The sequence below is a fragment of the Syngnathus scovelli genome, chromosome 1, assembly GCF_024217435.2.
Source record: "Syngnathus scovelli strain Florida chromosome 1, RoL_Ssco_1.2, whole genome shotgun sequence".
NCBI lineage: Eukaryota > Metazoa > Chordata > Actinopteri > Syngnathiformes > Syngnathidae > Syngnathus > Syngnathus scovelli.
Window position 1 is genome coordinate 22,441,961 of NC_090847.1, and position 26,976 is coordinate 22,468,936.

At 40.4% G+C, this 26,976-nt stretch overlaps 1 protein-coding gene across 3 annotated transcripts in view; it reads left to right on the forward strand.

Annotated features, from left to right (window-relative positions):
• Positions 1-26,976, forward strand: part of drp2 (dystrophin related protein 2) — a 102,680-nt gene that overhangs the window by 30,353 nt on the left and 45,351 nt on the right. For all 3 annotated transcript variants that reach the window (XM_049754888.2, XM_049754881.2, XM_049754897.2), the window contains exon 3: positions 22,150-22,324. In XM_049754888.2, coding sequence (XP_049610845.1) covers positions 22,278-22,324 — 47 coding nt within the window. In that variant the 5' untranslated portion in view covers positions 22,150-22,277. The remainder of the gene's footprint in view (positions 1-22,149; positions 22,325-26,976) is intronic.

Here is a 26,976-nt window from a genome sequence, read left to right on the forward strand (position 1 = left end):
TGTCTTCTATTTTTTATATCAAAGCAGTTGTGTTTTCTAAGCAGATTGTCTGGACCTCTACTTTGGCTCAAGGTGCCATCTACTCAACTGTGTCAAAGTCGGCATTTCGGTCTCAGTCAGGCGAAGAAAGAAGGGTCGAGAAAGAAATCCCCAAGCAACAGGGGGCGGGGGGGTAACACTGATTTAATGTTGATATGGCTGACATCACATCAGATGTCCTTATATTATAGAGACAATTGTTACAACAGCAATTCCCAACCGCTTTGCCAAATATTGTGGAGAATTTGTGTATTTAAAAGAGTCAACCAGTACAATAGGGGGTGCACAAAAGTAGTGCGCTGGTGCACGTGAGCTCTGGAAATGGAAAGTTACGCTCCAGTCTGTCTACTTTTGTGGACGAGCAAGAGTAAAAGTAGTAAACTCCCACCAATCCTGCCTGCCTGGCTGTCTCAATTTTTTGAGGCTTGAGAAAAAGGCCAGGCCATCACTGAGCGGAAACGAGGGATGAGCAAGGAGCTTTGGGAAGGTCGCAAAAGGTGAGAGCTGGCAGTGTGTTGATCCGGATTGAGCTGGCGGCGATAGAGCGAGTAGTGTCGGCGCCCGGGCTTCTGTTGAGCTCACTGTGGGCAAAGAAATTAGCGGCGCTCACTCACTCATCCAAGCGGTGTGGCACGAGGGAACATTACTTCGCCTCAGCTACCGCACACAAGAGAGCCCGCTAAAACGCCGTCTGGCTCCCAGACATTGGAGGAGGGTTGACTCTTTATTTTAGCTGCACGGGAGATTTGCTTTCCTCCTTTCTGTTATTTTCCCACGGGCGGCTGCTGCTGCTGCTGCATTGTTTTTCATTCAGTTGATTCGCTGCTTGCATTAACTATCGACATGCCGCTCAGTATTTAAAACAGCTTTGTCACTGAACTTTAACTCTACCTGTTGAGATTTTGCCATTCAAATATTTTTACAATTGACTAGTCTACCGATTATGCTCTCAATTAATCTATTAATCTGCTCAAAAGTGATGATTCATCATTCAAGAACAATATTAAACAATGGCAGGCCTGTTGAACAGCAGGAAATTGGATTTCATTCCTGAAAAGAATAAATTTGTTTCAAATCCTTGTCAACAAAACTAAGCTAATTTATTGCAACGTCGCTTAACAGACGTTTTTAAGACTGCCAGCCAATATGAACATTATGAATGATTCTTCAAGACTTACGGACAATCAATCTTTTTTTTTAGAAGGGGGGGTTGTTGGAGCAGATTAATCACATTTCAATTAATCTATTATGTTGTATGAGAACATTATGTTACAAGCTTGGCCACAGAGCTTAGGTTCGTAAATCAGAAGTCAAGATAAGGCTTTTTATGCTTCGCATCAGCTCAGCCTATCTCACCCAACTGAATGTCCCCGAGTGCGTCATAGTGTCACCCGCCCACCACGTTAACCCTCGGAATCCATTTTTCTCCTCCGCAATTTCTACTCTCTCATCTCACTAACTTCTGGTTACGGCTCCTCACTTATTTAAAAGCTCCTGGTCCGCTTACCGCCTCACTTTGTCCAGCAAGGCTTTTGCGGCAGTTAAGCCTGGCTGCGGCGGTCTTGTGTCATCTTCTGTCTCCATTTATTGCCCTTTTTGCTTAGCATGTACTAGATCTCTCCTTACATCTGCCTGCCTGCCCGTCCTCAGCGGGCAACCCTGATGACCTTTCATGAAACCTTGACTGTGGGTTCTATGAAATGTAGTTATTACTCACCCATGTATGATATGTGTTAAGATGTGAAAGAAACAATTATCTAAAAGCCTCAGTATGATGTGAAATGTACCGTATTTTCCGCACTATAAGGCACACCAGTTTATAAGGCGCAGCTTCAATGAATGGCCCATTTTAAAACTTTGTCCATATATAAGGCACACCGGATTATAAGGCGCACCTTCAATGAATGGCCCATTTTAAAACTTTGTCCATATACGTATGTATAAGATATATACATTTGGCCCGCGGGCCGGACTTTGGACACGCCTGCTGTAGTGGCTCAATATTGGTCCATATATAAGGCGCACCTGATTACAAGGCGCACTGTCGGCTTTTGAGAAAATTGGAGGTTTATAGGTGCGCCTTATAGTGCGGAAAATACGGTAAATAAGTGGCAGCTCTGTGAGTGAGTGAGTGAGTGAGTGAGTGAGTGAGTGAGTGAGTGAGTGAGTGAGTGAGTGAGTGAGTGAGTGAGTGAGTGAGTGAGTGAGTGAGCGTGCATATGTGGGAGGCAAAGGCTGCAGCTTTATTTGCTGCATCTCAATGTTCTCATTTGAGGAAACAAGAATTCATACCGAGCCGGGTTTGCGAAGCGTGGGTCATTGGTGTGATGGAGAGAGAATGGAAGCTGGTGGTGTGTAGAATGTGCCGCATTCATGTACGCTACAGCGTATTTAAATGTACAGTGTGTGCGCGCTGCTGGTGTAATATTCCATCCAAGTCAGCAGGCAAGCTCTCACATAAGATTAACAGGAGCTGACATTTCCTTCATTGGAGACAGATGCTCGCTCCGCTTGCCCTCGGTGCATTTCCCCGTCGCCACGTCCAAATTACATTTCTTCTCAGGCTAAAGATATTACCCCCTCTACACCACACACACGCACGCACTTTGACTCTGCCTGTAGAAATACCTGTTCTTCAATTAATTAGGGTTGTGGTATTTCTATTACAGAGCAGTGTGCTGAGGGAGAGGACAGCTTCAGATCAGAGGCTTGCTTTTGGGCCCTAATGAAGCCAATTGGCCTGAGTGCACACTTTCACCAAAGACAAATGAGCAACAGAAAATGTAGAAGCTGGGCATATGCAGTTGAACTAATAAGATGGCAACAATAAAATCTCAAAAGTGTTGGTAAATGGGCTTTTTGATGAAATTTCACAGCAATCTTTTTGACAGTGGTGGCTTGAGATACAAGTGACCGGGTGAGTTTTGTAGATACAAATTCTCGTCTGGACGATATTTTGCTTCGGGTTACAAGAAAATACGAGCAGCTTTAAGTCAGCTGTGAACTCAACTCAGTCACTTACAGTAAGCGGGAAACTCGTCTTCGTTTTTGCACCCGAGAAGCCTCCGCAATGAATTTATCATGATGCACAATTTTTTTCAGAAACTGTATTAGTTTTAGAATGTACAAGATAATTATTGTTACTATTATTATTCCAAACTAAAAACATATTACATACAATAATGTAAGATTAATTGGAGGGGTGCTGAAACAGATTCATGACATTTCCATATATTTCATTGGAGAAAGATCAGTGTTTTGAGTTAAGAGTGTGCTCACAGAATGGATTCAATTCATATCTCAAAGCATACCTGCAGTTGTTCCAGCTGAGCTGGGAGAAGACCTGTGAGTATTGTTGTATGCTATGATTGTACGTGTTGCTGTTCCGTATGTGTTAAAACGAACGTCTTAAAGCCAAGCACACGTTGCCTCTTATTTGAAAAACTGCGTGAGCGGCGGGTCTTCTTTTCGTTTCCTCAAAACGATGTTATACGAGAGTGAGAACAAGTGCTAAAGAACACTTTAAAAAGTGTTTTAATAGGGGCAAGTGTGCTTTTATGAGTTCAAACGTGTCAGTGACTGCTTTAAAAATTCAAAACGTCACGGTTGAATTCTGTTTTGTAGCTTATCTAACTAGTAAGCAACTGACAGCAAGCATTGCGCTAGAACTCTCTACAGTGCTTAAAATAAACATTTCCAAGTACACTATGTCCAAGACAGCCAGATTAGATTTGAAGAATGTTTTCCAAGATGCATTATTCATGGAGTATGGAGCAAATGAACGACATTTTGCATATAGCGCGGTTTACAAACACATGTAATGTAACGCACTGGAGTGAAAGCGAGTGATTTATGTTAAAGTGCGGAACACTTAGATAGATGTGGACATCACTTATGCATAAATAAAGAGCATGTCTCCGGTGTGTCACCGAAGGCCACGGCAAGGAAATGTGACAATCATTTATGCATAAGTACTGTCATTGTGTAGGAGTGGGACAAGTCACACGAGCAGCTCGAGCATGTGGAGTCGGGGTCATCTCTCATGAGAACCTTACTAAAAAGCAAGGCATGTCTCTTCGAAACTGACTTGACTCTTAGATGCATTTGCAGTTCTTTTAGATGAGATGTACTTTCAAAGCTGTGCTGGAAACATACATACTGTTTAGGTGGAATTTAACATGTGATTCCAGTATTTTCTTTTAACCCGAAATGATTTGGCGTTCCCCAATGGATGGATGGATGGGTAGATCATCATGTGCTAACGAAATGCGCCTCTTTGGGGCTAATTTTGCCCACTTTTGATCTTGTACTGTTTTTCCTGATTCCAACAGCGTCACACTCGATACAATTTTTCGCTTAATTGGCTCTTTTGCAGGGGCACACTTGATGATCTGTCATGAATGTGGTTGGGAACCTCTGACATCCAGCCTTGACACATGCCGTTGATAGCGCCCTTTTTTTTTTTTCCGACTAGATGAGGCCATTAGAATGTATTGGAGCGGCTGCGGCTTGATGCGGATGCACGCACAGCGCTGTCACCCCGTGGCGTCGTTAGCCTCAGCAACACGGTTATTGATCTGGCTGCCGTCTTTACAGCACATGTGCAAATATGTTTGTTTGAACTGCGTGTGCGCCTTCAGCGCTTGTGTACACACTGTCAGCGCAGCTTCAGTCAGCTCGCACTTAACATTCTGTAGACAGCTTCAGCGGGCTTAACACCTTTCAGCGACAAAACTAGGCAGCGCAATACTCGGCAGCAATGCTTGCTTGGTATCTCTTAGTCGTCATAGGGCGACTGGAGTGCCCTTCATTAGTGAGAATTTAATCCCCGCTTGCATGTAGTGGTGGATGCAGGCCCTTCTAGCAATTTGCTGGAGAAGCTCATTTGTGTGCTGGAAAAAGGGCATGTTGTTAAATCCAACCAGAGCAACTTGTTGTGGTTGTATGACACAAAACAACAGCATCGTGGAATTGTGGTTAGTAGTTAGCTTTGAAAGTTGGTTAGTTTTTAGCTTGCTTCTGGATTCATTTAAAATGTTTCTCAGGGCACCAAATCCATGACAACTGGATTTTTCAGGTTGTTTTAGAAGACAGGATGGATTAGTTCATGCACGCACGTTAATAGGATAGGGCTCTACTTGCAACTGATTCATTTTCCAGAAACGTTAGAAATGTTTCCGTATTTTGAGTTAAGAGGAACAGACTTATTTCATGTTTGACAAGCTATCTTTTAGCTCGACTTTTAAGTGAACATAGCTTGCCCGCCTGTGGTTTTTGTAGTGATGAATAAAATACAAATTGGTAGTTGCCTTTTATTTGATATATTAACTGATTTGATCAAAAACATAATCCTTGAATCCAATTATAGTGCCACCCATGATATTCGTTTCATGAGCTCCACATCACACTGCAATGTTTGTGCGCCCAATACAAAATATATTTATATTTTTTATAACAATAGCTGCATATTTTGGAAATGCTGATTTTCGCTCATAAACAGCAAAATAAATTGCAAAGTTGTCTCATTCAAACCTACGTTAAAGTCGAGTTGAGTCTGTTGAGAAGTCTCAGGACCTAACTGGTGACTTAAGACCGCTCTGCTCACTTTAACTTGAAACTTTTCCTTTACATTATTGAAACGTTGAAGACGTTAGAAAACTCAGCCACTGAGTTACTCACAGATAGCTCGGGGATTCTCACACTCGCACAATTTGAGGAAGACTGCATTAAAGCATAACTCAATCACTGCAACCAGGTCGGGGAATTGGAGTCAAAAAAACCTCTTGTCTCAGAAGTAAGAATACCCCCCCGAAGCCCCGCATTAAGTCCGAAATCTAGTTTTCACTTGAGAAACTTCACTCTGGTCTATCCGCTGAGATGAACAGCGATAGCATGTGCGCTTCAATCATCTTGAGGTAATGAGTTGGCTCACACTGCCAAGAATGGATTGCGATGTTGTGAGTGGACTGACTGCTGGCCCACTTGAGGCCCTCTCATGTCTGACTGGAGGTTTGATCTGTGCAGGAGGACATTGCTTTAATGTAAAGCCTCGCAGAAGGGTGACTTCGCCTTTGAGTGAGTGGCAACACGCATCCAAGCGCTCAGGCCTCCCGTGTTGTTGGGAGTTATGTGTCTCAAGTAAATTGAACAAACAAGTTAATAAAATCCCTCTGCAATTTGTTACAAGGGAAAGCGCTGAAGTTGACAGGCTTGTGTGACATGAGCCCTTATTTGAGCACCCAAGGGCTTTTTTTTGTCATTGAGATACTGTCCGATTGGCATTGGCATTGGAGCAAATGTCCCACAGCGTTGAAGAGTTTTGACACAATGAGTCTTTGATTCCAAATCCACGTTGTATCCTGCCAATTGTCTTGACTAATATGTTGTTGTTCAAAGAAGCAAAAGCCTGAGCCAAGTCTCTTCTTTTCAAATGTAACAATGCAGGTTTTTATTGAGGCAGCTCGCTTAATTTTACTGGCTTATGTTTATGCTACGCTTGTTTGGTCCAATTTTTGTGTGTGAAGTTGCTGTAGTAAACAGTGTTGACAAACTGTCTTTCATATTACTTCATGGTTCATTCATAAAAAGGAGGAAAAAATAAAATAAATAAATAAAAATATTATAAATATTAATATTACCATAGTAATATAAATTAATATAAATTAATATTAAAATATTAAACAATATTAAATGTATTTCTTAATCATTAATTAATTGATATATATATTTTAATTTATTAAAATGTATTCAGTTGTAAATTCCAGTATACTCGTTTGCTTATATTTAATTGTCTGGTCGTGATATTTTTTTTCAAATCTTGGCTCAGCAAAGGTGAGAAAACACAGCCCGAGATGAATAAATGTTTAGACTGCTTTGTGGATAGACACTGGGTGTTGACAGTTTCTTGTCATCTGAATTGGACTCTGGGTTGCGACGTAACGTTGGCGTGCAGGGCAGACGGCGGTGGCAACCCGTAATTGACAACGCTGCCACAGCACCTGCCTCTCTCCTCTGGGGGGGTATTGATGCTTGGTAGAATAGCGTGACTAGAGATGACACAGACTCACACACACACGAACTCACACACGGACTCACACACGGTCACCAGGGGACAGCCAGCTATGCACCTCGTTGGTCTCCAGAGTGTTCCTATTGGAGTGAAACTGTTTTGTTTTGCTTAAACACCTAAATCTTTTATGCCGAAACACAGCTTGTGCGGCATAAATGTCTTGTTTTATTTATTGACCTGTGACCTTAAAAGTAATGTGATGGAACACTGTGGAGTTATCTATCTTGTGAAGGTGCATTTCACTCTTTGCTTTGTTTACTGCAAATTTGCCACCATATGGAAAATGGAGGTATATCGTAGATGTTTGTTTTTTAATGAAGAAAGAATAGCAGTCGAACTTCATCAGAAGAAATAAGGCAAATCCCAACTGTGAGAAACCAAAAAAAAACAAAGCAGAACTGAATTACTTCTTTGTCATTTGCTTTTACAACACACCAAGAGGAAAAAAGATACCCTTTTTTTTTTTTTTAGGGTATTATTTTAGCACCTTATTGCACGGCCCTTGGGGCTATTGTCTAATGCCATTGTCAAACTGAAGGGACAAGCAGCTTTATGCTTGTTTATTTGTCCAGACAGCTGCTCTGTGCAAGGTTACATTTGCATTTTAATATGAGAGTCGTGTTAAAGTTCAGTCATTACAAAATGCACACGAGTTTTTATAGCTGAGTGTAAAAAAGGAGAGAGAAGCTGTGGTAATAATGAAAAAAAAAAAAAAAAAAAAAAGCATTCCAATTGTCGTATTTGGTGAGTTGGGCTCAAAGCAGTGCCGAGGCGCATCTGACACGCAGGTGCAGATTGTGGCAATCAGTGCCCAAGTGGTGGCATGTTCAGAAATATCCACCGTTTCTTTCGGAGACCGGAGGAAGGCAATGGTGGTTTAAATAAAACACTGCATACTTGAACGCCCTCCTTTCTGCTCTCGCTCTCCTCCATGTTTGTTCTTCCTGCATGACTCTTCACACTTTATGACTGGTGAACCACTGGCATTCGTGTCAGATTTACAGAACGAGGCAAAGTGCTTCATTTGCCATTCATTTACCAGCATGACATTAATAAATTGGCATTTTTCTGACCAAATAGATCTTCTTGGTCAGTCTTCTCTGGACATGAAAAGTTGTATCTCACAGCGCAGTAAAGGCTTCCTAGTGTTAGCAAACAGCAAATGCTTTTTAATTTTATACGTCATTGTTGCAGGTAGCAAACAATCTTCCTTGGACAAAATTTGGTGGCGACAGAAAAACTTGTAGCTAACAACAGCTCTTCCCTGCCACTTGCGTCTTTTCCTTGTCAAGCTTGTCCCGTTTGAGTCCCTCATCCATCCGTTACATTTTTCCTCCACGTCCCTCCCAATCAATGACAGCAGCCTCATCGTCACGCCGCTGTCAGGTTGCCAGTGACAACTCCACTAATAAGAATACAAAGATATGAGGCAGAAAAACAGCGTGGCCTAACAACTTCTACCTTTTTTGTCGAGGTTGAAACACAAGCGACGACAATAGAGAATGTGGAGAGTAAAAAATGGTCCCGATAACTGGGAGCGCGTGCTGAATGGCAGTTCTGCACTCAGATGGATGTTCAAACGCTAATGACCCCAACACCCCCGCTTGTTTCTCAGTTCCCACTATTTCTAATTTGGGTGGGAATTCTGTTGAATTTTGCTGCTTCTCTTTCCCCTCCTAATTATTCCATGAATAGAACATGAAAGCCACTTTCAAAGAAAAGAAAGCGGAGCTTAGTCTGAGATGGGCCGTTTGTGCTGCCATTCGATTGACGTCTTTGTTAGCTGAGTCTGTACAAGGTGTGTGCATCTCTCCAATAAAAGACGATTAGATAGTCGTCTCGATACATGGGGGTGGGATACGATTCAAGGACAATTTTTGAAAGTGGACTTATTGGATTCGATGCGAGAGGCTATGATGCGATGAGTTTCTTTCCATTTTACATATGTTGCTATATTTCTGCTACAATAAAGAAAAAAGAAAAAAAGAAAAAAATAAACTCGTATCAAAAGGCACTGCTGTAATTATGTTGTATCAGTTTTTCTTAATTTTCTTAATAAATCTGTTTTCAACTTCACTACCAAGTTGCCAAATTACACCAATGTGGACGCATGCGCACACATTTTGGAATAGTTCAGCAAGCAAAGATTTACTAGCTTGTTTATTTTCACGCTTGAGGGTAGGCAGGCCCCCCGGAGATTTGAAAACAAGCAATTAAAAAAGTCAATGTCCCATATGTCCCCCTAAAAGTCAACACATTACATGTTTTAATGCATTGGAGAGTGACTTTTGCTGTCTTTTAATTCGTAGCGTCTCATACCTGTCTCCCACAGGCAATTAAACATGTTGCCACAAACACAAACACGCTTCTTCAATTCCAGCTCACCGACAGTTGGCATCCCCATAAAAGTTGGATGTACTACTGACGACTACGCTCACCTCTAAAGCGGTGCCACCGCTGCCTCCGTGTCTCCGCAGAGAGGCGAGAGGATGCACTGTGATGGGGGATGTTGTGAGAGGGGGCAGACTGGTTTCTATTTTGGTGCTTTGCACATACCATGTCCTGTTTTCCTGCTTCTGTACAGCCCTTCCATTTAATCATGTCTCTACTCTCTGCAGAAGACAAAAAAATAATACAGTGGTGGCTCGAGAAATCTTGAGATCATCTTTGGAAATGGAAATGCCTTAAATCCATTCAAGCCCCTCACCACAAAAACAGCAGAGTCAGAGCCAGTTTATTCGCCATTTGTGGAAGACCACATTGGGATAGAGTTTGCGAGAGCTCAAGAAACACTTAAGACAAGAAAATAGAAAATCAATAAACAGATACAATAAATGGACATAAAAAGGACTATTTGCCCCATTTCCCCACTGTGGGATAAATAAAGTTCTATCAATCAATCAATGAATAGGCTGACGGTCACATAAAAAAAAATGCATACTAGAAAAGTATGGCGCCTGCAGGAGCATAGTAAAATAAAAACGAAATTAAGTTTAAAAAAATGAATTGTGCAGCTTTAGTTCGTTCAGCAACCATGTAAAGTATTTTTAAAAAGAATAACAGCACTCTATAATACGTTTTACTGCTTCAGAAAAACTAGTGAGCAGTGACTGATTGTGTGACCTGCGACCTGGCAACTGTGATGTCATTTTCAGTTGACATCAAGTGGCAAAATGGCCACCCGATGAGATGGATAAAAACAGCAGAATTTTGCTTGTTTAACTCATATCGCACAAATGAAACATAAAACTAGTTGGGCTGCAAAGAACATATTACTACAAATAAAATATTGAGGTTGACTACTCCTTTAACGATCAAACGTGGAACTGTTGTTTGTATTCTCGAAACTAAAACCTGCACCCAAGAAAACGTTTCTTGTAACTTTTATAAAAATCACACAGAACCAGAAAAAGACACACAAATCAATTCCTCTTGCTTTAGCGCTGCTCTGATGTAACTAGATGCATGTGGCAAAATCTTCATTTTGGATCATGACAGACTAATGGTATTGTTTACCTAGCGAGTTGCCCCGCGGAGGCGGATGCTTTACGAGTGTGGTTAGACGAATGATTAAAGACTCGCTTCCCACTGGGGCTCGGCTCTCATTGAAACAGAATTGAGTGTTTCCCACCATCATCTGGGAGTGCGGCAAGTGTATATTTTAGGCATGGCTTCTCAAACGTTTCCTCCAAACAATTTTGCCGACCCCCAAGCTCCGGCTGGTGATTTAAAGTATCAAGTTATCTTGGAAATATGCAAAACTGGAGGATTGTTTTGAATGAAATATTCAGGCGACCGGAAAATTGCTCCAATGGCTTCTAATCAGAAAATATCAACTTGGCCTTCCTGCCCCCCCCCCCCCCCCCCCCCCCCCTCACAGCAGCTCGCAAGTGATTTCCAGGGTGGAAATCACATGTCACGCTTGTGCTGGAAACACCTTAATCGGACTTCAGAGCGCCGCTCCCAACAGCATCTGTTTGCGCTGTTGTATATTACATAATAAAGCGAGATGGATAATTAAGAGAGTGAAAGCTACTTGGGTCAAAGCCCGCAAGAGCTCTGGCAGAGTTTGGCTGGGAATTGAACAGTAATTATTTCATGAGAACTTGTCAGTGTGCTGCTTTGTGTGCCTGCGTGAATGTGTATGTGTGTCTACTACAAGTCCCAACTGAAACACTTTCACGTACACAATAAAAAAAAAAAAAAATCTTACACACACTAGTGAAATCCTCATGAAGAAATATACACAAATATACATTAGGTAATTTAGGAAGCATTTTATTTGTGTTCATGAGAACATTCCAGTTTTGTGTATGAGCACATTTCAGCAGTGTATGAGAATGGAAAAATAATCCGTAAAACTTTTATAATAGTAATGATAATAATAATAATAATAATACATTTTATTTATAAGGCGCCTTTCAAGGCACTCAAGGTCACCGCACATAAAATACCATAAAAAATCACCGGAGAGCATCGGCAGCAAGTCGTGGCAGCGTTCACTCACATCCAGTAGACACAATTACAGCATATTATTGGGATTAAAAAAACAACAACTTTTTGTTGTGTTTGCACGTGGGTTTGTGTTTTTAAGAATGAATATGAAAATGTTTCAGTTGTCTGTGTACGTGTGTGTGCGCGTGGGATCATTTTGGTATTTTTTTGTGTGTGTTTAAAGTAATGCATGTGAGCGTGTGTGAACCAAAGTATTTCAGTCGTGCGTGTGTGTGTCTGAGAGCAGCAAGGGCAGAAACAAGCGAGTGGTTGGCTGCTGTCAGACTCGGCAGAAGTGACAAGCAGGTGCACAGTAATGGAAAGCATCAAGCATTTTTTTCTTGTATTGATTCCAAAGACGAGACTGTCAAGCTTTGCATGTTGTCACGCCGCATTAATGTGCAAACGCGTGACACTTTGTTACTACGTTCAATCGCTGCAGTGGAAACACCTGCACCAGCTTGTCAAATGATTCAAATTGACTGATTTCATTTACTGCGAATATCGGGTTCTTTAAATCTTGTCTGATATTCTATTCTTTGTATGAGACAATGTATCTCATAAACAGCTTGAAAAAGGGACTGTTTCGAGAGAGTGATGGCTTTGCTGTAATTCGTGATCCTTTGGGTACTTTGACAAATATTTTATGAGACACCTGGGAAATGTTGTCATAATGGCATAGTCTCGTATTAAAGATTGATTGACGCAAGATGTTATTTTTCTTCCCTCTGAGTAATCTGTTCTTCTCTACTGCAATTGCTTCTGAAGTCCAAACAATTTTTTACATTAAGCTCAAGATTGCTAAAAGTAGAACTATGCTTTGTCCTCGAATGACATGAAACACTCTATTAAAGTCTGTCTTCCTGACATTTAACACAAAACACAACCATTATTTCTGTTCAGACCATGACTGAAATAGTTTGCGTTGATGACGGTTTATCATTTATAACAGCCGCTGCCAATTTATCATCCGTCGCTATTATCATGAGTGCGGCTGGAAAACACATTAAGGCAGCGTTCCTAAATGTCAGGTCAGTCCTCTCCTCGCTGGCCTTCAGTGAAAGGAGCAATTTTCTTTGCCAGGGCTTCAATCAGTTTATTATGTTGTTATGACGGTGATGTTTATAAGGGAAAACATTGTAAACATCCCGGAAATCGTTCCAGCGGTGTGTGTTGAACTAAGCGGTTCAACAAGGCCGTGTTAATGTGTAGATTTTGATGTTTTACACCAGATGAGATCAAGATGAATATTTTATGGACCTCTCTATATCATTAGCTCATCATTAGTGCATGAAAATCCACCCGAGAGTTGCTTTAATGGAAACAAATTATTCACAGCGGTCTTTTCCTGCCCACCTGCAATCTGGTTCCCACCAATCAGAGAGAAAGTGCATTAGCATTGATTTACAGTAACGTAGCTTCGGGTTCACGCTAATATTTCTTCTGAAAGGCTTACGCACTGTTTTGCAACCGGCAGAATTTGACCTGCCACCACACGCTGTGTGGTCCCTTGATTAAAAAAAAATAAAATAAAATTAGAAACATGCTTCTTCGACTTCATTGGCAGAAGGTACAGTTAACCTGTGTATCCACCTGTTGCCATTCATACGTTGTGTTTTACAAAACAGGCCAATATTATACACTACAAATACATTCATCATTATTTCAGTGTTCATACTTTTCTGTGAAAATGTTTCCTCAGCGGTGTGGAGAACGACTTTTTTGTGTCAAGGTTAATACGTTTGAATCACGATTCTCTTTTAGCCCAATCTGTTTCAGTGTGTACTTGTAAATTAATGTAATATAAATAAAACTTGTTTTTTTTTTTCTTCTATGGTCAGTGAAAAGAGCCCAGATATGGCCCCAATTATGCAAACAGATGCTTTCACACTGGATTTGTGCCCACTGTCCCAATTACATACTTATTCCAACACGGATGCTTGTTTGCGACACAAACCAAAGCGCTCTTGTGCTTTTTTTTGTATATAAATGTGCTTGAATTCTTCTCCCATGTGAGTCAGTCATTTGATTTATACAGGAAGTCAAGCTATATGAATTTTGCTCCACTGTTAAATCCAGTCTCCTATTTTTATTTTTCATTTTTTAATGGACAGCCAGCTGTCAGCCGGCCTCGCGTCTCCTGGAGTGGCTGCGACTTCCTCAGCAAATCGGAAGCGACATGCCTGACAGCTGAGCGTGGACTTTTGAGCGCACGGCCAAATGTCACACGCTGTCAAAAGCACCCCCCCCCCCCTTGCTGCTTCCATAATGAGCTTCCGAATTAACCTAGCTCGAAAAGCTTTTTTACATCCGTTTGAACATGTTCAACATCAAGGCGACTGCAGTCAAGGTGCAATAGTTTCTAACGGAAACGGCTTCCTGAGCTTTGAGTAATAGCTTTATTAGTTTTACATGAATCCCTTCGAATGTTGGCCTTTTCTTGAACTGTAGTGGACAGAAGTGGAGTATCCATAATTTATAAAAAAAAATTTAAACCACTCAGACAGACCTTTAACAAGGCTTATGCAGTTCATAAAAAAATCTAACTGTAGAATTTCAGGGGAAAATCCAGTGATATAGCCCGCCCTACTACCAAGAGTAATTTGTTAGAATACACATGTAGGCAGAATTATGGGTAGCATGACGTCACTCACAGTTGCTACAAGCTGAGGTTGAAAATAAACAAGCAACTGTGGTTTTCTAATAGCCGGTAATTTGTCCATTGGTGAGTGAAAACCACATTGGTTCATTCGAATTTTTCACTCGCTTCAATTTACTTTAAAGCGCTTACTACTCTCATCCCTCTTCATATCACATCCTGGACGCAATGTACTGGCTAAAATGGGGTTGTTGAAAGCATGCTGCTTATAATGGTGCGAAATAACAAGCGTCTCCTGAGTACCGTGTTTTCTGCACTATAAGGCGCACCAGATTATAAGGCACACCTTCAATGAATGGCCCATTTTAAAACTTTGTCCTTGTATAAGGCGCACCGGATTATAAGGCGCACCTTCAATGAATGACCCATTTTAAAACTTTGTCCATATATAAGGCGCACCGGATGATAAGGCGCACCTTCAATGAATGACCCATTTTAAAACTTTGTCCATATATAAGATATATACATTTGGCCCGCGGGACGGGCTTTGGACACGCCTGCTGTAGTGGCTCAATATTAGTCCATATATAAGGCACACCTGATTATAAGGCGCACTGTCAGTCGGCTTTTGAGAAAATTTGAGGTTTTTAGGTGCGCCTTATAGTGCGGAAAATACGGTAATTGTTGTGGCCAGAAACACCAGATATTTAAGAGAAAAATGAGTCGTAACTAACTAGCAGGCTAGCAGGGCCTGCTAACCCAACGGTTAGCTCGACTCTTGAGGCTTCTCGGTGAAATGTTTGTACAAGACATGAAGATGCTAATCAGCAGGATAACCACTACACTTTGTACATTAATAAAAAGTATTCTTGTGCAGTGATTAGTTCCATTGCCATTGTATAAATACCACCAATGTCGTAATGCACTCAGAAGGTCAGGCCAGATGTGTACAATATATGTCATGTGAGGTTATTTGAGTCGATATACACACCAAAAGAAAGGCGATAGTGGTAAAAGTGCACACAGAGGCTGTACTGAAGTGTCTGCTGACAGCTCTGTGACTTTGTCATATGAAAATATTTCATCTTCAAGTCATTGTAGTGCATGAAACCCATCTTAATTAGCAGGGATTTCATTTGAGCTTTGCGAAATTGCCTCCTTTCACAAGTAGACATCCCGTCCTTCCACATTACAGCACGTTTCTGTGCTCTTTTAATCACCGTTGTAAAGCCGTTCGTGCATTCATGTCTTTCATACTTATTTCATTTATTAATACTTAATTTGGTGCCTGCTTTTGAGAAAAAATATTATTTGGGGAAACAAGGGGGCGTCACGATCCATTGATTCCCATGTTTTGGACTTATTCACTTGACACTCTATGTTGTCAAGTGTTGCCGCAAGGAATAGTTTTATGTCTCCACTAATCCCCAAAATGCCTTTTTATGTCATTCTAACACTTGAGTGATGAAATAATCTTCTTAACTTATAGAGTGATATGTTTTAAATCCTCTTTTGTGTCAAATTGCTCCACTTTCAACGTCCCACTGCGTATATACAGTATTACACCCCATTAACTGAGGTTTGTTCTTTCTCTCAGAGGCTTTGAAAATTGGGTACCATGATAGTATAGTTTAGTTCAGTCAATTGTCAGATGTAATATTATTCAACTTTTTAAACCACTATTCATCATAATTAAAACTTTAACTTTATTATTTATTGCTGGAAAGATTTCTCTTTGATTATTTCTCATAGCACTTGTTAAAGAATATATTGATTAAAATAAGTACTATAAAATATCAAAATTCTACGAATCACGCATAACACAAAGTAGCATATCAATAATCTGAAACCTGGACAAATACTTATATTTGGTACTTGAATAAATTCTCAATAATAAAAAATTAACTTAAATTTCAGAATTTTTGCAAAATGTTTTCAGTTTAATTACTTTTCACACTCACACAACGTCGTGTGACATGAGGCCAGGCGTGCAATAAGGTTCAATTCTAGAACCTCTTGTTGTTTAAGCTGCACATATTTAATTAATTAATAATTAAATGACCCTATTCTACTATATCATACCTTCATGCAGTGGACTATGCCTTATTTATTTTTTTACCTGTGGGCCTTGAGATTTTGCTATGTAAAGGACCCGATATATAAATATATATAAAATGCATTATATGCTATACTGCGGTTTCTGTTCAGTAAAAAAAAAACTGAAAGAAATCGAAAGATGCTTGCTTTTCATAAGAAAGCGATACAATATATTTTCCTACTGAGTCAGCACAAATAAATCCGTCACTTGAATCCATCGCAAAAATAAATTAGTGTGTAGATGGCATGTTTGTTTGGGGCAAATAATTCTCTCAGAGAAGAGCTAATAAAAAAAGACTATAATCAAAACAAATAGAGGGCACAATGTTACATTCAACGACCCTACCAAGTTGTGTACATGATTTGATTTTATTAGCTGTAAAGCTGTTATGGTTACTTAAACAAACATACACACAGCACACACACTTCTCATTTCCACTTAGTCTTTCCAGGACAAAGAACTGCAATGGCACCTTGGAAATATAAATTAGTATGGGGACGCTATGTTCGCTTGGGGGCAAATTATTGTCACATGGAAAAGATAATCGAGTACGAAGGATAATAAAATATGCGGTCGGAGGGCAAAACACAGGCAGCATGATGAAGAACAGTGGCGATGGAGGGTAACAGGAGGAGGATGGCAATCGTTCAGGTTCATTTTCCAGAACGCTTGTCCTCATTAGAGGTAGCTGGAGCCTATCCGAACTGAATTTGTAAAGAAGGTGGGATAAACCGTGGGTTGGTCGTCAGTTGATCGTACATACTGGATAGGCAAGCACTCACATTCTCACTGATGGCACAGTTAAGAGCAGTTCTTCTCAAAGTGGTGCCCTAGGAACACTTATGTGCAATAAATTGTAGTATTTTAATTTTTTTTAATTGCATACCTACGAAATCTGACTGAGCAAACAAACCAATTGGTCCGCCGTGTCCAAGGTAAAAAATTTACGTTACCGTATAAAGTCTGCTTTTTTTTCAGGTAGAACAAAAGCCCTATGATTTTTTTTTTTTTTTTTAAGAATATTGCCGTCTTTTGTCATGACAAAGTAAAATGCCTGACAAGAGAACAAAGTTATATTATTTTAATTCACATTTCTTTAAACTTTTAATATTATATTATGACTTTCTCTTGGAAAAAAAATCTTTTTTTAATCTAAGGGCAATTTATTTTTCTTCATTAAGGAAGAAAACTGTTCTCATAATATTGAGAGCCAACTTTTTCATTCCTGTGAACTTTGGCAGTACTCTTGGTACATAGTTCTGTTTCATTGGTGTTAGGGTTATGACTGGCTCCTTCCTAAAATTTCTCCTTTGGAATGAGTCCCTAGACCCAAAAGATTTATTTTTTTAATGAACTTAAAAAGCAAGTTTGTGGAATGTGCGCGGGAGTTCACTGTGTATAGAAATAACGCTGACCTTGCTTGTTTTAATTTACCAAGTAAACTGTCAAATCTGATGCCGATACAAATTCAGAATGTTTTTTGGTCCTATTTTGTGTCCTCTTGGGCTGGTGTCATTTCCTGAACATGATCCAGCATGTTGACTACGAATAGTGGCTTTAGTGTTTGTGTGTGTGTCTCTTCCAGCTGCAAAGGGCTGCTTTGGTTTCATCCTCCTCAGAGCCAGCGCCCGCCAAGGGGCGCCCGCCAGATTAGCACAGTGCGCCAACCTCCACTAACCCACATCACAAACACCAGCCGAGAGCTTACTTTGACTCAGCAAAAATGCCGGTTTCCACTTCCACCGAGCGGATATTTCAACAGCTGGCTGCCAAACTGTGTTATTGTTGACTTGGCATTTATTTGCTCAAGATTTGAATGAGAGTTTAACACCTCCAATAGAGGCCAGCTGACTATTTCCGGGCGTCCATATCTGAGCTTGGCACCTCGTTTTGGACGGCGCTCAATGGTTTTTAAACGCTTGTGTGCAGCGTTTTAACTGGGTGTAAAAGCATTACAAAGTGTTGTGGGCTCTCGCTGGCTGACAGAAGGATGTGTTTCGCAATTACTGTGTGGAATTAGTTCCATTTCAGTACAATCGCACCATCTGTCACTGCGGATGAATATTTTACTAGGCTCTCTGGGAAGGAAATGTCCCATTAGGACGGTGTGTTCATTGAACGCAATGTGGGCAAAAGACTCAAATGCTAGCCGAGACTAGAAGCAACCACCCAGCTCAAGTCGTTCCAGTCAATAAATGAAAATTAACAGTAGAAGTACTGGTACTTATGGAAAGGGCAAACTTCACATTTGGCAAACACAGGCAATTGTCTGGACCGTTGGGATTTACAGAGGTACTCAAATTTCTCATTAAAACTGGTTTCTTTGATTTCAACAAAATATTATTGTTTTAGTCTTAATTTACATGCTTAACAACTCATAAAAATGCTTCATGCCAAATAAAAATGTTTCCCCATCCATTCTCATGAAAGAAACTCTTATTAAAAGCAATATTTTGGCGTCCTTGTGTCAAGGAACTTAGTTAAGGAGCTTCATTTTGACAAAACTAGTACTTTGCTTCCATCTGATGGCATGTTGAAGCCAAGGAACTATGTGGAAGTGAGTTGAGGAGCTTCATTTTGACAACAGTTGGGCTTTGTGGAGCTTTGTTTTTTGCGCCATGCAAGCCTTGGTCAATATTTTTGATTGACAAAATTTACTGGTGTTTTTTTTTTTTTTCTTTCCCAAATGTCACGGAAAAAACAAATACATCAAGATACCTGTAAGATCTACTCAAATAAAATTCTCAATGAGTAATATAGCATTGTATAAGACTAACTAAGTGTTTTTGTATTTTTAGGCACTTTTAAGTACCTTTTTTTTAAATGTACTTTAGGGGTCAAATCAGTAACTATATTTTCCCCAGCGTATTGGGACTTCTACTAAAGTGCATACGCCCTTTACCATCTCTGCCAAATGTTGACACAAATCCAATATCCATCGTAGCTATACCGATGTGAATGAAGCAGAAACACACCATTGTAAACAGAGGACCCCCTGTTATGTATATTGAATTGAAAAATCCATTCTTCCAAACAAAGCGAGTCAAGTGAAGTGGAAAAGTCCTTTCTTTCCTATTGACTTTCATATTGGAATTCATGACACAATATTCAGTGAGATCCATTGCTGTTGTCTTGCATTTCTATTTTTCTGCAAAGAGCAACTTCTTTGAACAATAATTGTGTTATTGCAATTGGGCAAATAATCTTCAAATAGGTGAGAATGTTTTCACTTTCAAACTCACATTTACACCCATGGACAATATAAAAGCAGGAGAGGTAGCCTGCACAAGACAATATTTGAACCCAGAACTGTTAGGCAGACATGCTTTTATATTCTACCAATTATTATATAATGAGGCTATTAGCTGTCGACTGAACCAGATGTACTTATTGCATCTCTTTGTAAAGGCATGTCTGTATTGTAATGCAAGGGAAATCCCTGCTGCCTTTCTTTAAGTGACGCCGTACATGCGCTTGGCTGAGCAACGTCGCATCCAATCATGCTTATGAATATCAAATCATGTATCCAGGCTGACTCATGTTGGCAAGACCAGACCCATTTTGGGTTGGTACATGCCTGCATGATGCATGTCTACAAGATGTGGCTCTGACATATGATGATTTCTGCACATCCTTTTCAACAATATGATTGCTTTGAATGTTATTTGATTGTTCTCCATCACAAAGCGGAGACAAATTAATGTTGAGTATTTTTGCATGAGTCGAGTAAAAGAACAAAGTTATGCTCTAAATAATTACAATGACATTGTGTGCAGTCATGTGACTGGCTGACTGCATTTGATTGGCGAATGGGGGCGAATGCCACTCGTTACATTGGATAGACAAAACGCAGTGACATTGACGCAGGCAGAATTTTTTTCGACGGATAAAAAAACGGAAAAAAGCATGTTGTTCAACCCATTTTTTTGGGGGCTTTGACCTGTGAGCAGAAATTTGAGATACAAGCTTAGAGGTCTGTCAATTGAAGTCTACTGTCAAACATAACATAAAACTAAAGAGAATTACAAATAACTTTGCCTTACGCCACTGTCTAGTGGAATGCTAGCAAACAACTCAAAATGTCACAGGCTAACAAATAACACCGATCTCTCTCGGTTTTATAACTTTAAGTAACCACTGTTGAAACACAAATGATGGGGCAACACGTGGACAGACAATTCTCAGCGATTTTTTTTTTTTATCCCTTATTTTAAAATGACTACCAGTAATAATGATGCGGTTTAGTGATGTAGTTGTGTACTTGTGTCTGTATTACAGCACCCTGAAGGAGCAGGAGTGTCAATTGAAGCAAGACTTATTGCCAACTGTTGGTATTTGAATTCAATTGTAAAAGCTGAGTTGAGGTGGAAGTGTTTTTTACTTACAAGCGCAGTATCAAAATGAAACACACTTGTATCTCAAGATACATACCACTCTATAATCTATGTGGCAAGCCTATTAATCACTTCATCATACCGCAGAATTACTCATGCGTTTAATTAGTCACGCTTTGTTAGATCTAATGGGAATAACAATGTATTTCCATCCTGACTCGTCATTTCCAATCCAAACAATCTCGGCGTGCTTGTCTTTTGCGTTTACTCACAAAGCAAACACTCCAAGAGGCTTTAAGTGATTTTTTTTTTTTTTGTTCAGCTAAGTGACTGCGAGGAGGCAGCAGGTTGTGAGCCTACTGCTGATTCATGCGCCAAGTCAGCCGCATTAGAAGGAGCTGTCTGAGGAAGAGAAGGCACGGCAGGAAGTGAGGAAATGACGAGAGACAGCAACCACATGATGAACTGTTGATTCGCGGAAACTAAAAATAAATGAAATCCAATCAGGGTGATGGTCAGAAGAGCGAATGGCTGGAAGAAGATGAGCAGGAGGATGAAAAAAAGCGCAGGAGTAGGTTGGTGCGATGAATGCTGGTCTCCGCTCATTCATACGCCGGGGAATGCTTTGGTTTGCTGTGGACACGGCAACCCAAAATACTTTTTTTTTTTCTTTACCACTTTCAGTGGGCGCAAGACAAATTGGGCAAAAACGGGCAAAGTAAGAATGATGAATTAATGAATAATGCAAAGTAAACTTATAGGAGGGAATAGGTTGTTTAATAAATATATATATATATATATATATTTAAATATAGCCTCGTCAAATTCACAAACTGCATGTTAGTTTTTCAAAGACAAACCATCGATAGCGATCGTGGTTATCGATCGTGAAATATAATGGCTCAAAAGAAGAAAATGGAGTGGAAATATCTCCTACTGCCCTCAACACCACTTCACAAGTGTTTGTCCTTTCCATCACCTCCATCAAGGGGATTGCACCTCTTCGAGTTTAGCCTCACAACCTCTCACTCTTTTAAAGTGTGCAAAGAAAGACCCTTTATTTATTTCTTTTCTCGTTATCTGAGAAAAAAACAATACACGCCTATGAGATGTTACAAATCACTTCATATTAACTGACTCTGTTGCATGAACTTTGTTGTCTGTGCTGCAGACTTTGTTCAAACGTTCAAAGTTTTACTCCTTTGGGGATTTATTAGGAGAGTGAAACATCCTTTTCGACATGAGCAGATAAGCTCGCTTGGATCAGCTGTGTTTTGCCTAATTCTACAGATAGGGAGGAGATGTGGTTAGAAAAGCACACTTTAATGAAGCTAATGAAAAAAATATGTTGGTTTGAGAGAAGACTTGAATTGATTGGGAAGATTTTTTATTTTTATACAAAATCAGCCATACCAGTGGCAACAATCATAACAGCAACTTTATCGAAGGCTTCACAACTAGATTTTAAGAGTCTTGTTTTTTTTTCTTCTGTGTCCGTATGTCCATGCATCCTCAGCTCCGGGGCGGCCCTCGTGGCCGGGATGCCACTGCGTGCCGTGCCAGTCGGCAGTGGACGGTGAGGCCCAGGAGGAAGGGGCCGAGTGCAGGCGTCTGAGGGGGGGCAGCCCGCACCAGTCCGGGGACATGAACCTCTGCTGGCACGAGATCAAACGCAAGTCGCACAATATCCGGTAAGGGGACGATCACGTGTATAAATGGGATCTTCTCGATGACAGAAGTATGATTGGAATTGTGCCTTTTCAAAAACATGCCCCATGCACATGCTCGTAATGGACTGGAAGCTAATGAGTGTAACATTTCTATATCACGGCCAAATGTGTGTGCGCCTGTGTGTGTTTTCCATTTACTCCCCGCCAAGTCAACTTATTCATCATTGATAGTAAACTAATGCTGCCTATATTGTGTTCATGTTTGCTCGCGTGCCAAATGATGAGACGCCACTCACGTTGCTCCCTAATGCTTAACTGGAGACCGTCCAGGCTTTGCCTCATCATTTCCGACCCTCCGACTCCACTCTGTTCAGACAATTGCACCCCCACCTCCCACTTAATGGCTTACTTGACCCCAGCAGGTCTAATATGGAATAGGGAGGATGGCGGGGGCAGGGCACTTGTGAAATTGGTTAAGACAGTTTCCCCTGGAGCTTCTATGTACCGTAATTTCCGGACTATAAGTCGCGGTTTTTTTCATAGTTTGGATGGGGGGGCGACTTATACTCAAGAGCGACTTATATATGTTTTTTTTTCACAAATTTTTACTTGATCATTAAGACATCACTTACAAGTATAGTTGACCACTTCCCATGTTATTTTTAGTATAGTTGATCACTTCACATGCTTTTATTTCTTTATCTTGAACATATTCAAAACATAAAAAATAGAGAAAACATCAAATAAAGCAATTAACACTTTAAAGCACCATATCCAAGTCCACTGTCTGCTGTATGTACACTTGCTCCATTTTTGCTCCTCTTATATTTATTATTATTATTTATTATTATTTGTTTATTTATCATTTATTCAATACTCTTATTTATTCATTGTTAGTGCCTTCTTGGTTTTTTTTGTGTTGCTTGTATGCATATGTGTACTATCTCACCGAGGGATAGAGGAAATGTAATTTCAATCTCTTTGTGTGTCTTAGTATATAAAAAAAATATATCGACGATAAAGCAGACTTTGACTTTGATAAAACAACCAAAAAAAATTATATTTTCAGACGAAACTGGATGAGGGCGCTCTAAATTTTACCGTTGGCCGTGACTCATCAACTGGGTGGGCTTAAGAAAAATGGCACCAAAAAGAAACTCATATTTTGCAGGTTACAAACTTCAAGTTGTAAAATATGCAGCTGAAAACAGTAATCGAGCAGCAGAAAGAAAGTTTGGAGAACCGTGATGTACCAATGGATTACTATTTCAAGTGACGTCAGTAGCGCGGCGCGCCGGTTGTTTACATACAAACGTGCCCACACAAGGACGACCGGCATCATTAGCGGTGATCATTTCTAAGTGACACGGAGGACAAAGAGTTTGAAGGAATTAAGGATTTGGAGTGACATAGAAGGTTTGAAAAACTATTATGGCTTTTACGCACGCCCGGTCTCTACTGAGTCGGGGGCCGACGATCGGCCGAGTGGTTGTCCGCAAACGGTGCGCGGGGCTCGGACATGGCCATTACGCACGCCCGGTCTGTCTGGAAGTCCACGCCGCCACACGCTTGGAAGTTTGTTTTGTTTAATAAAGAGCCGTTTACCAAACCTACGTCTATCCTTGTACTTTGTTAATGCTACAATATAGTTATATAGTAGATCTGTGGAATAAAGACGAGGGTGACGTCAGGGCGCACGCGCGGCGATGTTGACAAAGGACGAGGAATTTGATCGATGGATTTAATGGAATTAAAGTGCACGGATGGTTTGATAATATTATTGGCTTGTATTATAGTTATTTAAAATATAGTTTATCTATCGTTATATGAGCCTGTGGAATATTTTGAAGCGCAAGCGCCCTCAGCCGTGCGCACCCATTGTTGACAAAGATCGATCGATGGATTTAATGAATTGGAGTGACACCGATGGTTTTATAAACATGTTATTCATGTAATAGTTGTCCTTAATCACTCTATATGTTACGTCAGGCCCGTTCTCAGCTCTTTGTTTGTGTTTGTCAAGTTAGCATACCTATCGTTTAGCCTGTTGTTGCTATTTAATGAATTGGAGTGACACCGATGGTTTTATAAACATGTTATTCATGTAATAGTTGTCCTTAATCACTCTATATGTTACGTCAGGCCCGTTCTCAGCTCTTTCTTTGAGTTTGTCACGTTAGCATACCTATCGTTTAGCCTGTTGTTGCTATTTAATGAATTGGAGTGACACTGATGGTTTTATAAACATGTTATTCATGTAATAGTTGTCCTTAATCACTCTATATGTTACGTCAGGCCCGTTCTCAGCTCTTTGTTTGTGTTTGTCACGTTAGCATACCTATCGTTTAGCCTGTTGTTGCTATCGTTTAGCCTGTTGTTGCTCGTTCATGACTGTTTTTGGTGTGGGATTTTGTCGAATAAATTGCCCCCAAAATGCGACTTATACTCCGGAGCGACTTATATATGTTTTTTTTCACTTTTTGGGGCATTTTATGGCTGGTGCGACTTATACTCCGGAGCGACTTATAGTCCGGAAAATACGGTAATTAGATCAGCAAGTAGGAGAGGGTCAGTGGCGGGTTGGGGGCGTGGGGGGGCGATACAACGGTGAATTGATAAGGAGGGCCGGCGAGAGGGAGGGAATGAGTAAAAGGCGCAAAGGCAGATGTTACTAAATCATCCCAGAGAGAAATGCAGGGAAAAAGGGAGGTAAGTAAAAAGAATGAGTGAATGAGGAAGAGCCGGCCGGGGTAACCTTGAGAGGAAAGTGTGTTTTTATGTAGGATAGGACTTTGCTTTGTAATTGCTTCCCCGACGTTGATCCACAGCCTGTTGAGCCTCTGCCTCAATAAAAGTCACCTCCGTGTTATTCCTGTGACAGTTCATGACAAACGTTTTACACCAAATACCACCTCAGGAAATACGTAACTCTTCAACAACCACCTTAATATCTAACTTTGAAATGTGTAATGTAAATTACAATGAATACAATTTGTAAAAAAAAAAGTTTTAAATATATTCCTGTGAGTCCCTGTGTGATTTAATTTCATTTTTTTCTTACTATCTATATAGTCTTATTATTACGGGATATAAGTCCTATTTATGGAGAACACGAACCCATTTTTTTTTCTGTTTTCATGAGCAAAATGTTTTTTAATATAAAAGGCATAATATTACAATAAAATTGTAGTTTTGAAATTTGCTGAATAACTTTTCACTCAAAAATTTTGGACGACGGCTTTTTTCTTCTTTGGGATCTTGTGCATTGGCCTGGAATTAAATTGAACTTCACCTGCTGCAAACGCAACTTACAAAATTGAGTGGGAAAAGGCGCCTTTTGCATTTTTTTTTGGGGGGGGGGGGGGGGCAGCAGGTGGAATTGGCGCATAGAGATAAGAGTGAAGCTGGAAGATATGCGCTGTTTATGCATGGCATGGAACTTATCAGTGTAACACAGTGTCACTTTGCTAATTGGACTCTGAAATGATAACAAAAGGTTGGCAGTGTGATCACTTTTTTTGATGTTTTATGCGGAAAGAAGGCCAACTCATTAAATGACACGCATGCAAACATGCACACACACACAGAATGAGCAGCACGTGACTGACTTTAAGTTTTTATTTTTACTACTGAAAAAGTTGCACCTCTTAGATAACACGATGTAACGCGCGTGTGCGTGTGTGCGCGTGTGTGCGTGCTTGTGTAAAATGACATTACAGACAGCAAGGGACAAACATCTATCTGCCAATTTACATACCCAAGCATTAAACAATTCAGAGCACCCAAGGCACTTGTTGTTCCAGGAAAATAATTGGTTGCCATTGCATCAATCTAATCTCACTTTAGAGTAATATCATCATTACTGCAAATGTAACTGCTGGTGAAAACAGATTGGGGACTTGCATTGCTTCCTGTGTTCTAATCACGGCCACGTTGACGCATGGACACGTCTTTGGTGTCACACGGTGAGCTGCCTAATGAATGTTTGCGCATGGCTCAGATTGTTGCAGACAGACGACCACCCACAGCCAATATCCGTCTGAGTAATGAGGTGGCACTTCAGGCCCGCTTGTCGTCACACTCTGCCTTCTGTATTTAGCCATTCGCTCGTATCGCTTGGTACCTTCTTTCCTTCCTTCCTTCCTTGCTCATGGTTTAGGGGGGGAAGCCCTTGGGGGTTTTGGTGCCCCCATTTTCTCAGCATCATCTCTGGGCAAGCTCCTGTGTTGTGTCTGCAGGATAAACAGATCCATTTGAGATGTTTGTGTTGTTTCCATTGTCCAAGGTTAGTGGCTTAAGAAAACAAATACCAGCCAAGACAGTTTGCACTGTATGGGGAAGAAGCAATTTCTAAAAATTCAGCACGTGCCATTTTTTTACATATGAATTTACTACCAAGTTAATTTTAAACTGCGTCATGTTCGGAAGGTGGGATCCCCGTTATGTCGTTAATCTTACAATTATTCATCTAGAAACAAGAATTTCTTTTTAAAACGTTGCAAGTGCCTCGCTTTCAGTACGATTTTTATTCAGAGATGAGTAATGGGGAAGATAAGTCAAAGATTTGAATTACAGCAGTGAGTCACTTTGATTGACAACGATCAACAAAACGTTTAGTTCCCGCTTTCAATGCTGTGCGTGCCATGTTTGGAATTGCCTTGTAATTGCCAAGA